Source organism: Chrysoperla carnea, chromosome 3 (genome assembly GCF_905475395.1).
Source record: "Chrysoperla carnea chromosome 3, inChrCarn1.1, whole genome shotgun sequence".
NCBI classification, from domain to species: Eukaryota; Metazoa; Arthropoda; class Insecta; order Neuroptera; family Chrysopidae; genus Chrysoperla; species Chrysoperla carnea.
Window position 1 is genome coordinate 11,317,202 of NC_058339.1, and position 13,523 is coordinate 11,330,724.

At 29.8% G+C, this 13,523-nt stretch overlaps 1 protein-coding gene across 4 annotated transcripts in view; it reads left to right on the forward strand.

The window, feature by feature from the left end:
* LOC123294668 (formin-like protein) overlaps nt 1-13,523 on the forward strand; it is a 116,843-nt gene that overhangs the window by 100,999 nt on the left and 2,321 nt on the right. The window contains exons 3-11 of one of the 4 annotated variants that reach the window (XM_044875772.1): nt 6,234-6,334; nt 6,379-6,468; nt 6,657-6,984; nt 7,914-8,680; nt 8,893-9,425; nt 10,023-10,315; nt 10,837-11,116; nt 11,202-11,476; nt 11,542-11,658. In XM_044875772.1, the coding sequence (XP_044731707.1) occupies nt 6,234-6,334; nt 6,379-6,468; nt 6,657-6,984; nt 7,914-8,680; nt 8,893-9,425; nt 10,023-10,315; nt 10,837-11,116; nt 11,202-11,476; nt 11,542-11,658 (2,784 nt within the window). Of the gene's footprint in view, nt 1-6,233; nt 6,335-6,367; nt 6,469-6,656; nt 6,985-7,913; nt 8,681-8,885; nt 9,426-10,022; nt 10,316-10,836; nt 11,117-11,201; nt 11,477-11,541; nt 11,659-13,523 lie in introns of all 4 variants that reach the window. The other 3 variants (XM_044875770.1, XM_044875774.1, XM_044875771.1) reach the window with 3 other exon arrangements.

Genomic DNA, 13,523 nt, shown 5'->3' on the forward strand with positions numbered 1-13,523 from the left:
GCCATCTGCCTCATAATAGTTCCCTAATTATTATATCATTAGAAAGTTGTGACTTTATGTTCATTATATAAACATTTTACAGTTTAATTTTTTTTAAACTTTACTACAAAAAAACAGTGACAGACTGTTTAAGATATAAATAATGATAACAGTTATTTATCACCTATGGCCATTAAATAATATTGACGCCAGCCAGCCACACTTCACGATAGGTATGCTGCATTGGGTGGGTCATAAAACTGGATTTTTTAATTTAAAAAAAATTCATGAACTTTATTAATATGCATAAACTGTACAGGCATGGTTCAAGATGATTCATAATTAATTGTCCAAAATCAACTTTCTTGTGGAACAAACACTAAATATGACCGAGTGCTAAGAATGATTTCATTTTCTCCCTGGGTTTACGATTTATTTATTAAATATTGTTAACCAATGCTTAGTTTTACCCGTTCAAAGTTTATTGATGATGATGAATCATATAGGTTATCCTTTTCAATTGGATATTTTAATATCAAAAAATCTTGAGAGTGTGATAAAAAATTATCTAAAATATTTAGACAATCTTGTAGTTTATAATAATACCTTAAAAATATAAGGTTGTCGATAATATAAAAACAAAATTTTAATTTAATTATGAGTTCATCGAAGATCCATTATTTGATGGAACAGAGACGACTATAATTAGGGTATTGATGATTGAAGAACGATATCTATATTATCAAATTTATAAGCATCACTTGCACACAATATATTATATATTTATGTAATTGCGTGGTATTGTAAAGCTAAAAATAACTCATTACTTGATTACAAAGCAATGTATTTGGTTTTAAAAAAACGTTTAACCTTCATTTTAGTTCTAGGCTCGGCGGTTTTAGCTGTGCGTTGATCGATCAGTCAATCAGTTTGTTCTTTTATACATAAATAGATTGTATAATTGAACGTTTGTTTTCATATTACCATAAAATACAGGAATGTTTCCTATATATGTGCCTATAAATTTTTCCACATTTTTACTTATTTTTCCACATTTATTACTATTCAAATAATCAAATCTAATATAAACAGTTTTTATTTGATATCTGTTTTGACCGCAATGAGTCATTTTTCTCTAAATACAAATTCACATAAATAAAAGAATCCATTATATTATATAAATTTCAACATTGATTGATATATTATGTTAAATCCGCGATGAATTTGCAATATTAATATTAATAATAACAAGTGAAAACAAACAATTGACTGAGTTAATTGTTGAAATACCATGTATAGTCAGTGTTGATTTCTTTATTACATTACACATACAAACATGTGACACATACATAACTGATAATCAAGTATAGTACATATTATAAAATTTCCGCCTAATTGGCGCCCTCACGGGTAAACAGTGATGTTTACGAAAAAATGTTTCAAACAAAAGTTGTTTAATTTTTGATAAGGAACATTTTTTACATTTAAACTTTTGTTCTATCTCTAACGGTTTACAAGATGTGGTCCTACGGACCCAAGACCCAATTGACCTATGATGCTCATTTACGAACTTGACCTCACTTTTTACGTCCTGAGTACGCTGTAAATTTCCACAGACGGACGGACGGACGGAAATGGACTAATTAGGTGATTGTATGAACACCTATGACAAAATTTTTTCCCTAGCATCATTATTTTTAGGCGTTACAAACTTGGGACTAAACTTAATATACTATGTATATTTCATATATACATGGTATAATAATATTTTATAGTAATATTTTATAGAAGTGCATTTGAAAAACTATTACTTTAAATGTAATCCTTGAGATACTTGAATTTTAGAATTTCTATCATGTGAAAATTGTCTTCGTCGTAAAACTTATCTAATCATCACGACTTCGTAAATAAAATACTACTTTAACTTAATAAAATCAAACAATCCACGTCGAAGATTTCAAAGTAGTTAGCCAGTATAATTTCTTATTAAGAAATTATTATTCGTTGGGTGTGCAGTCATGGTAGGAACAATCAAATCGACATCAGCGCTTCCGGTGGATAATTTTGGCGTTAAAGGGGGCTGCTATCTAATTTTCAATTCATACAAAAATTTAGACTTCATCCAAGTCATCAATCTTACAGTGACTTTTTTTCTCAAGATATTACGCCAGATATTAGTCAAGGTGAATTTTTTTTTGAACTCTAACCTTTCATATCCCAAAAACTTTCAGGAGTTCGTGATACTGATCATCAAGAATTACTAAGCTCATTTAATTTCAAAAAGTTTTAGTAAAAACCGTTTCCTATAATGTAAGTGCAAAGCCTCTAGGAAGAAATATTCTTTGAAATGTCATTAAACCCTTGAGTACATAGTTATAGCCTTTCAGTTACAAAGGTCGTGTGGCATTCACACTAGATTTAAAAATGATTTATACTATTAACACTTGCTGAACAATAATCATTAATTAATATTAGTTATGAAGCATATTTTTTACACTCCTTGTGTACTTGAATTAAAACCTTGTCCTGATTTAACTATTAACTATTAAATATGATATGATATAATTATTGTAAATGATTCTGTAAATGAATAGTAATTGATCTAAATTATTGTAATTAAACTTCATAGAATTTTACTTTCATTTCTTGTATCAAATATTTTACTATAAGCTATCTCATACTTTATTAACTTTAACAGTCGTCACGTGAATCCTGACTATTGCATTGCATTATTATTGCTGTTTGCGTAAGTTAATGTGCAAGAATTCAACGTTTAATTTATTTTTACCAACTAAACTGTTTGTCACACGGGAATTTATTCAATAATCCACTAGTAATAATTCTGCCATATCTTGATAAAATAAGACCTATGTTGCTCATTTACGAGCTCGACCTCACTTTTTACGTCCTGAGCAATTTCAACTTATATCTTTTTTCGTTTTTGAGTTATCGTGTTCACAGATGGACAGACAGACAACCGGAAATGGACTAATTAGGTGAATTTATGAACACCTATATGAAAATTGTGTTCGTTGCATCAATATTTTTAAACTTGAGACTAAACTTTGTATACCTTGAGATTACATATATACATGGTATAAAAAGTACACGAAAATATACTCTTTTAACAGGTAATCTTATTTTGCTTACATCTTTAGTGTCGTGATGAGAGCGATTCTCACAATTTCTGAAGGGCATCGAACAACCTTAATCTATCTGAGTAATACACTTTGACCAGTGATTCAAAATGATAGTAGATAATAGTGACAAACTGACAATACAACCAACTTTAATGCATTACATAAATAAACCCAACGTGACAGCTTGATTCATTTACAAAAAACCAGCAATTTAGATTTGATGAATGTCATGTCTTAAAAAAATGATCTTCATTCATTTAAAAAAAATATATTTTTAAGTGAGTTAGATTCAAATCAGTAAAATAAATTGCATGTTGAAAGTTTGACAATGGACAAAGTCCCATAATAATGGTTTCCACATAATAGATAAAGCAAATATTGAATGATATATTTGACAATCGTCCAATTTGATTGTGTATTAAGTATTAATGGTCTTGTTTAAAAGGCTTTAATGTTTTTTAAAGATCGAGCTGATTACCTAACTACAAAACGTTAAAATATTAATATATTTCTTAGTTGTTTTGTTATTCCCAACAATATTGCAAGCTGGATTTTAATAGTAAACGCCAGTGGTGGCTTGCACGAAAAATAATACGCGCATACCAGGAATGGTGAACCAATTGCTCGCGTTTCATTGACGGCACGCGACACAATATTTTGAGCACGCCACCGATCACAAAGTTCACTATAAAGTATTATATTACGAACGAACGCAAGATTGATTCTAAACGAGAAGATTGATTCTAGGAACACGCGCACGTTTGTTATTGTAGTTACATCATGAACATCATACATTCATGAAATTATAACAAAATTCATCATCAAAGTTAAAAGTAAGCTACAAATAATTTCAAGCCTAAATCTAAAGTTGCCTTGGTGCTCATACTACCTTAAGCACAAGTGTATAATGATATACAAACCAATGTTAATATAAAATAGTTATGACCTGATATAAAAACGTGTGAATGTTTTTTTATTACATCATAATACATACTCCCATAAATTTTGCGCTCGTAATAAATGGATAGAATGGATATTATAAACCAGTTTGGCACATTTTTGGTAATACAACAAATTGTTGATGATTTCATCGACATTTACTTTCAAACAAATTTATGTCAAACAATCTAATATTTCTTTATAGTTCTTTACCTTTGTAAAAACTAATGTTGATATTAAAGTTGTTAACTTGGTTGATACGTGTAGTATGACAAAAAAATTCAACTTGGTTGTTAACTTTGTTGTCAACTAAGTTGAGTGTATGTGGGGTGCCTTACCCTGTAACATAATTCTTGAGTCCCTAAAGTTTCAAGCATACGAATTAATCAACTTACAGATGTTGTTCTTCAGGTTTTGCAAACAGTACTCCTTTCAGAATCTCAATATGAATTGATATTTTTATTGGACTAATAGTTGATAATGTATGTAATAAAGACGTAATAATGTTATTTTTTAAGGTCATTATTTATTACTAAAGCAATTAATTATGAACACAACATTCTCTAAATATGAATCATAATTCACGTCATTAATTTTAGTATTAGACCAGTCGCTCTACATGATTATACGTCTATTGCCCATATGGATTACTTGATTGATTTTAGTAAACTAAGTCTACAGCTTAACCAACTGTGTGCTATCATGGTGCTATCGATGTTTGTTACAAATATACAAAAAATATAGTAGATGTTATAAAAATGAGCAATATGTTTATTTCAAACTCTCTGTTAACTGAAGTTTTCTCAATCACTTATGGATTAGACATGATAGATATGTTTTCGTTACTAACCTAATTCTATATTTAAGGATGTTCCCTCGCCAGTAATAGAAAAAAATAAATTAGTAGATAAGGATCCGAATTTTTAGTATGTTGTAGTTAACGATACATATTATTAAATCCAAAAAAAATTTGGGTATCTTATCGATCAATTAAGAGAGTTTTTATTAATTAAAAATACACTAAATAACAAACCATCCTCATATCATGCTATGTTATTTAGTGTATTTTTAATTAATTAATTACTCTCTTAATTGATCGATAAGATACCCAAATTTTTTTTTGATTTAATAATATGTATCGTTAACTACAACATACTAAAAATTTGGATCATTTTCTACTAATTTATTTTTTTCTATTACTGGTGAGGGAACTTCCTTAAAGCAAACGTAAAGATATGTTATTTTAATTTTTATATTAGCTTTATTTACACGATTATATTTTCCAATTAAGTACAATTTTATTTTCCATCAATGCATGACTTTAAACTAAAATCAATCTCTTTCATAAAAATAATGATTTTGTTTATTTAACTTCAGTGATTTTGTATTCAAAGACTTCATTTTTTAAATTCAATCCCATTCTATTGTAAATACAAATATTTAGCTGTACTTGTTCCAATCGTTAGAAAATTTTTTGAAAGTATTTTTACTTTATTTCAATATGTAAGGCCAACTTCGGAATGAGGTTGTCGAAGAATCATTTGAGATCAAAAAAGGCTAAAATGAAGAATTTTTATGTACCTCAATCAATCGTGCCAGTTATTTTTTTTTTTTTAATGTTCAGGAAGGTCTATATATCAAAATCTACATCTAACTTCTTGCCGCTAGAAAGTTTGGCCATTGCTATGGGCCAAAAAAGCCCATATTATAATAGGTGATTTTTGAAAATTTCAAAACCTTCAAATATGCAACAAAATGGGGCCAGAAACGTACATTTATGGGTTTTCGGGATCGCTGATCACTATTCTGAAGTCAGAATTTCGATATACTCCCCCCCCCTCCTGGGGTAATTCACCTCACTGGTCCAAATTGAATATTTACAGAAAATTGCATTGTTAGGTCAACGAAGGGCGAAAAACCCTAAAAAGGGGGGAGTATATCCCTATTTAAAATTCGGAATCGTGATCAGTGACCCCAAAAACTTCCGAGTATACTTTTTTGGCCCATTTTGTCGAACATTTACAGAATCCTGCTGTTTTGGACTAGCGGGGGCGAATAACCCCAGAAGCGGGTAGTACATCTTCATTCGGAATCGTGCTCAGTGACCCCAAAAAAATAAAATTTTATCTTTTGATACGACAAATAATTTAACGATTTTTTTTATTTTAATTACAGGAAATGGTACATGCCAAAGATCCGCCATCATATTATCTAAACAAGTTACGCACATATTTAGATCCAAAAGCATCCAGAAGTCATAGAGTAAGTTACCATTTATTTAAATCCTCAATGTTATTGAAAGTATTTAGAATTGCTGGACTTTATTACAGAAACGAAAAATGGTTGGTGAATCAACTTCAACGCAAGTTTTGCGAGATCTAGAAATTTCATTAAGAACAAATCATATCGAGTAAGTAGACAGATCACAGAGACATTTAATCAGATCCCACTTAACCACTGTATTTCCAAAATTACTTACTTTCTGTATTTTAACAAGCTCAAAACCTACAATGTAGCGCCTCAAACAGCAACTATATTAATTTGTTCACCGAGAAAAACGAAATAAAATTTTGAAAAAGGACTTTTCTATATTTTTAGGTGGGTTCGAGAATTTTTAGATCAAGATAATTTAGGATTAGATGTTCTAATTGATTATCTAAATTTTCGTCTAATGATGATGCGTCATGAACAAAGAATAAATGAATCTCGAACCAGTTCTGAAGAAGGTTTAGGTACAACTGGTAACAATACGACACACATGAATAACACATCACATAATAATGGATATATACGACCTCCAATTGATATCACAGATAGTCCAGGTCTAAAAAAACGATCCAAACATGTAGCGAAATTAAATATGGGTGAAGCCAAAGATGATATCCATGTCTGTATTATGTGTATGAGAGCTATTATGAATAATAAGGTGAGTAAATCTAATTTAGTTCCCATAATCACAACTAGGGCCCATGGTTCTCGATTGCCATCCAGATTTCAAAAATTTGTTTTGGAATTTTATGAAACTCAGTGGATGGGGTAATTTTGATCCAAAAAGTATAAAAATCAAGTTAGTTTAATGATCGGATGCAGAGTTTCTGAGATTTCGCAATATTTGGCTCGATTTAGGCCCGTATCTCAAAAACTATTCGACCAGTCAATAAATGCACCCGATTTTTGTACTTTTTGGGTCAAAATTACCTTATATACTGAGTTTTATCGAAATTGGAGATACCAAAAATTTTTCGATTTTTTGCAATTTTTTTAAGGGGTACCCCTTTGTAAAAATCGAGAAAAATGCAACAAAAAAAATTTGTTTTGGAATTTGATAAAACTCGGTGGATGGGGTAATTTTGATCCAAAAAGTATAAAAATCAAATTAATTTAATGATTGGATGCAGAGTTCCTGAGATATCGCAATATTTGGATCGATTTTTGTCCGTAACTCAAAAACTATTCGACCAGTCATCAAATGCTCCCGATTTTTGAACTTTTTGGGTCAAAATTACCTTATATACTGAGTTTTATCGAAATTGGAGATACCAAAAATTTTTCGATTTTTTGCAATTTTTTTAACGGGTACCATCTCTTTAAAAATCGAGAAATTTGGGAAAAAAATTTTTTGTTTTGAAATTTGATGAAACTCAGTGGATGGGGTAATTTTGATCCAAAAAGTATAAAAATCAGGTTAATTTTGATGATTGGATTTATAGAAAGTTTCAATGTCAGCGAGTATCAATGGCAAAACTTCATTTTCAAAAAAAGAGTTTCCACCGAAAAATTAAAATTCATAAAATTGTGAACAAAAGAGAGGATAAATATTATTAGATTTTTTATTTGTTTATAATTTATTTCCAGTACGGTTTCAATATGGTTATTCAGCATCGAGAAGCAATAAATTGTATAGCACTAAGTTTAATACATAAAAGTTTAAGAACAAAAGCTTTGGTGCTGGAATTGTTAGCTGCAATATGTCTAGTCAAAGGAGGTCATGAAATTATTTTATCAGCTTTTAATAATTTCAAAGAAATCTGCCAGGAGGGTCATCGATTCCAAACATTAATGGAATATTTTATAAACTATGAAAATTTTCATATTGAATTTATGGTTGCATGTATGCAATTTGTAAACATAGTCGTACATTCCGTTGAAGATATGAATTTTCGGGTACATTTACAATACGAATTTACTGCACTGGGATTGGATGGTTATTTGGAACGTTTGCGACATACCGAAAGTGAAGAATTACAAGTACAAATTTCTGCCTATTTGGATAATGTCTTCGATGTGGCTGCCTTAATGGAAGACAGTGAAACAAAAACTGCTGCACTTGAAAAGGTTGCAGAATTAGAAGATGAATTAGGGCATGCACATGATAAATTAGCTGAGGTTGAACGGGAAGCACTTGCAAAACTTGCGTCTTTAGAAACCGAATTAAGTCAAATACGTGCTGAACGTGATGAGTTGCTTGAAACTCGACGACAAGTTGATGAAGAAGTATCAACACTTCGACGTGTTGTCAAACAACATGAACAAGAATCGAAAAATCGACAATCATTACTTGAATCGAAAATATTAGAGTTGGAATCTCTTACAAAATCATTACCTAAAGGTGCAACCAGTAAGTATTATTTGTTGAACTATTTAATTCTAGACCAAAGAAAGACTTTCGTGAATTATGCCACACGATTGGTCGACGAAAATATAATGACGAAAAAAATGGGACCCTTGAATTGGTCAAAATTCGTAAAGTTTCGAAAATTTTTATGATAGTTGCAGAAGTGATGTGATTGCAGATTGTTTTTAATACTCGTTTTATTTCATTTACAGTTGCCAGTCTTGCTGATCTCCTAAATCACACGAAAAATGGTGATTTTACAGACTTTAAGAAACCAAATTCACCTGTACCCCCTCCACCACCACCAAAAATGCCTTCTACTCCTTCAAATGCAGCACCTATACCACCTCCACCACCACCTTGTCCGCCACCACCTCCATCCAATCATAGTCCACCAAAACCACCACCATTTATACAAGCCCCACCGCCTCCAGCTGGTATGATGCAAGCACCAAATGGAGCTATGACTATTAAACGAAAAGTACAAACTAAATATAAATTACCAACACTTAATTGGATTGCATTGAAACCAAATCAAGTAAGAGGAACCATTTTTAATGAATTGGATGATGATCGATTACATAATCATATCGATTTCACTGATTTTGAAGAAAGATTTAAAATTGGTGTTAGTGGGCCTATGGTCAATCATGGTGATGATGAAGTTGAAGGCTTGGGTAGTTTTCCAAGTAAACGATTTAAAAAACCAGAAAATATATCATTATTACAGCATACCAGACTTCGAAATATTGGTAACTATCATTATATTCGTATATTTTTAAACCTCCTATATCCTGGGGAAAATTATAAAATACGGGAAATTTTATTTTATAAGTATTCTCTTCAGGTGTAACCCAGAATCTAGGCCATTCTACTGTGCTCACTTGAAACTCACTAGATCAGCAGAAGGATGCTGGAACTCTTGACAGAACACTGTCGATTGAACTACCACCTTCATAATATGAGGATCTCGGATGATCCAACTTGTAAGGCCTATATGGAGGACAATGAAACCTCAATACATTTTATTTGCACCTGCAGTAACCTGAATTTTTAGATCCGAAACCTTGGATACATTAATTCTGGGAGCAATCCCGGTGGAGAAGTTGTGGGCTTTCTACGTGGCGTCAGACCTCGTCATAATTCTATAGCTTCATCGTATTGCTTTCGAATGATAGGTTGTTCTCAAGGAGGGCACAAAGACCTCCTTGATCTTGGTGCTAAGGACCCATTTATCTCCCTTGTGTATTATTATTATTATAATTATTATTAACCCGGAGTCTACGGATTTCGAGACCCGTTTCGTTGCCAAATGGTAAACACATTTAATTTTTTTATATTTCTTATAGCTATTTCAAGAAGAAAACTTGAAATGCCAGTTGAAAAAGTGATAACAGCTGTAAATTCGTTAGATTTGAAAGCGTTGCCATTGGATAATGTAGAATTATTACAACGAATGGTACCAACTGAACAAGAAACCAAAGCATATCGTGAATATATAATCGAAAAGAAAAATATTAATTTATTAACAGAAGAGGATAAATTTCTTTTACAACTCACTAAAGTTGAACGAATATCTGCTAAATTAGCAATTATGAATTATATTGGAAACTTTTTTGATAATCTTCATTTAATAACACCAGTGAGTATTAAAATTATATTTTTATGTTAATTAATAAGGTCTCCCACTGTATTTTAAAAATAACCACAATAAAACCGCGTCTTAATAAATGTGATGATTGGAATACAGTAGAAGATTTTATTAATAGACCTTTTCATTTCAACAAAAAGTCCTTTTCTTTCGTTTTTTTTTTCGGACTGATAGTAATGAGTTGGACTAAGATAGAAGATATTTGCTATTCATTTTATGACATTAGTTGTCAATCATTTAGTCCAAAACAAAAAATTAATCGTAACCCGCCTTAAACTAGTTTCTTTAACATCATTTTTTTCGAAAACCAAGAACAGGAATGATTTCATATTTTGGCTAGTCTTTTCTTAGTATATGAATAATTGACGGTCAATTTGAAGAAAATTTCTCATTAAATACCATTTTCTTTATAACAAACTTAAAATAAATGAAAGGGGTTTTATTTTCCGACTACCTTTCGACAATATAACTTTGAATTCATTTAAATATTTAATGTAATTAAAATTTTTCAGCAAATTCAAGCTGTGATATCTGGATCTAGTTCCGTAAAAAGTTCTAGAAAATTAAAATCTATATTAGAAGTAATTTTAGCATTTGGTAATTATTTAAATAGTGGAAAACGAGGGCCAGCATATGGATTTAAATTACAATCATTAGATACATTATTGGATACTAAGTCTACAGATAAACGAATATGTTTATTACATTACATAGTTGCAACAATTAGAAATAAATTTCCTGAATTAATGAATTTCGATTCAGAACTTTTATATATTGATAAAGCAGCAACAGGTAAATAAATAAAATTTACATATTTAATAGCTCATAATCCAAAAACTTAAGTTTCCGAGAATTATAACGTAAAAATTTATTTTAGTGTCATTAGAAAACGTTGCAACAGATGTAACTGAATTAGAAAAAGGTATGGAACAAGTACGAAAAGAAGCTGATGTAAAAGGAAAAGGTCCGCATAGTATTGTATTACGTGACTTCTTAGCAAACACTGAAGAAAAATTAAAACGTCTAAAAGCCGATGCTAAAGCTGCACAAGAAGCATTCCGAGAGTGTGTTGAATATTTTGGTGAATCACCTCGTACTATCGATGCAAATACATTCTTCTCTCTTTTAGTTCGATTCGCTAGATCTTTTAAGGTAAAATTCTTATTTTCTTTCAAATAAAAGTATTCGAGAAATTCATTTGCATTATATTTTTATAGGCTGCCGATCAAGAAAATGAACAGAGACGAAGATTGGAGCAAGCTGCAATTAATGCATTGAATAAATCCAATCAAGAAGTGATAAAATTGAATAAAATTAATCAGAAAAAGCAGCAGGTAATACCACAATTACCAAGATCACTTTATTTTAAGCATACTGAACAAAATAAATTTATTCGCAATAATAATCTTTTTGGTGGGAATTAATTTGGTCATATAGAATAAATCCATACACAAAATTAAATTTTAATTTTTGATATTGATGATTTGAAGTAATGAGAAAAACTCTCACAGCTGTTAATAAATTATTTTTTTATTGTGTTTTGAGTTTTTATAAAAAAATTTATTTGCTATCCTGTAAAGCATGAAATTTTGAAAAATAAACGTTTTAAAATAAGCGTGAGAGAATCTTCCTTCGCAATCGTTTTGAAGGTTTAATACCATCACGATATCATTTTATCGTTGGTAATGTTAAATACCAACGCATGCAGTGTATGGATTTAGCTGTATAGAATGTTATGATCATATTTTGTAAAAAACTAGACATTTAAAAACTCTTTTGAAAGTATATTCCATTTAATTGATTGTTCATCACGAAAGGTTTATTGATTCTTTTTAAATTATTGAATTAATATAAAGAAGAATCTACAGACTACTATATATATGCTCGATTCGATTTCGATGAAGCAATGTGATAAATATTTTTGCAAAACGAAATGTCGCATAATTTATTTAAAATTTTAAAAAATACATCCCTGACTTTGATAAATTTTTTCCAATTCTCTGTTAAAATTTATTCAACATTTAAGTGGAATATACTTTAAATGATTCTAAATATTGCATTTGGACCTGTATGAAATTTATAAATATATTAATTTATTCAATATTTATTTTTAAAGTCAGAAAATTTGCTTTATTTTCATTCAGTTACAAAATTTAGGGTGTATTCTTATTTAAAATTAACTAAAAAAACTATGTTTATAAGTTTATGAAAAAAAAAAAGTACTGACTTTGTACAGAAAAATAAAAACATACCCTAAAAATTCATGAATTTAAAAACATTCATTTTCATTATAAGTTAAATAAAATAAGAAACAGTGGTGTAACAAGTGCAAATTCGACCTATTTTCCTTATTATAACTGTTGCATCTTTGATATGTAGCACAGAATCGACTACTCAAGGTTGGATCGGAAACTCAAAAATAAATCAAAGTAAAACAAATAGAATAACTCGATTTAATTGTGTATTACATAGAATCCTATGTTGTTACATCACTGATTCAAAAGTTGCACACTTATTTATCTGATATAATCACAATAATTTGTAGTCAAATCACTTTTGCGTACGAATTATAGAGCATGTAAAATATTTTTGATAAACGCTTTTACTAAGCATGTGGTACACATCTTTCATTGTCTTGCTTTTTTCATCTTTTCGGACAGGCTTTTCGTATTTTTTATTTACATATTTTAATATTATTATTATTATTATTATTATTAAATGGCTTGAATTAATGGATGTACTTCGTATATTAAAAGGCACAACAATAAAAATATAGTACAGTCAAAGATGACACAGATTAAGAAAAATTAAATAAACAGCTCACACTTTTTGCGAAAACCTGGTGGAATGTGTTTCTTAGGTGTCAAATATCATTATTTAGTTGCACAAATGTTTCTATTTGTTAATAAATTATTAATTGTTAATTAAATTAAACGGACCTTATAAAATTGATAAATAGGCAACTTGTACTATGTACATATTATACATGCATAAGATTGTGTTTTGCATAACTGGGTGTTTATCAAATAATCAAAAAAACTCTTGTATAACATATACGTTATACAAGTATATCTTGCATATAAAACGTGTATAACATATACGCAATACAAGTTGCCTATTTATTTATTTTTTAACTCATTTATTATTTATTTACATTTGCGCAAATAACTCATAGTTTACGAATGATATCTGACACCTA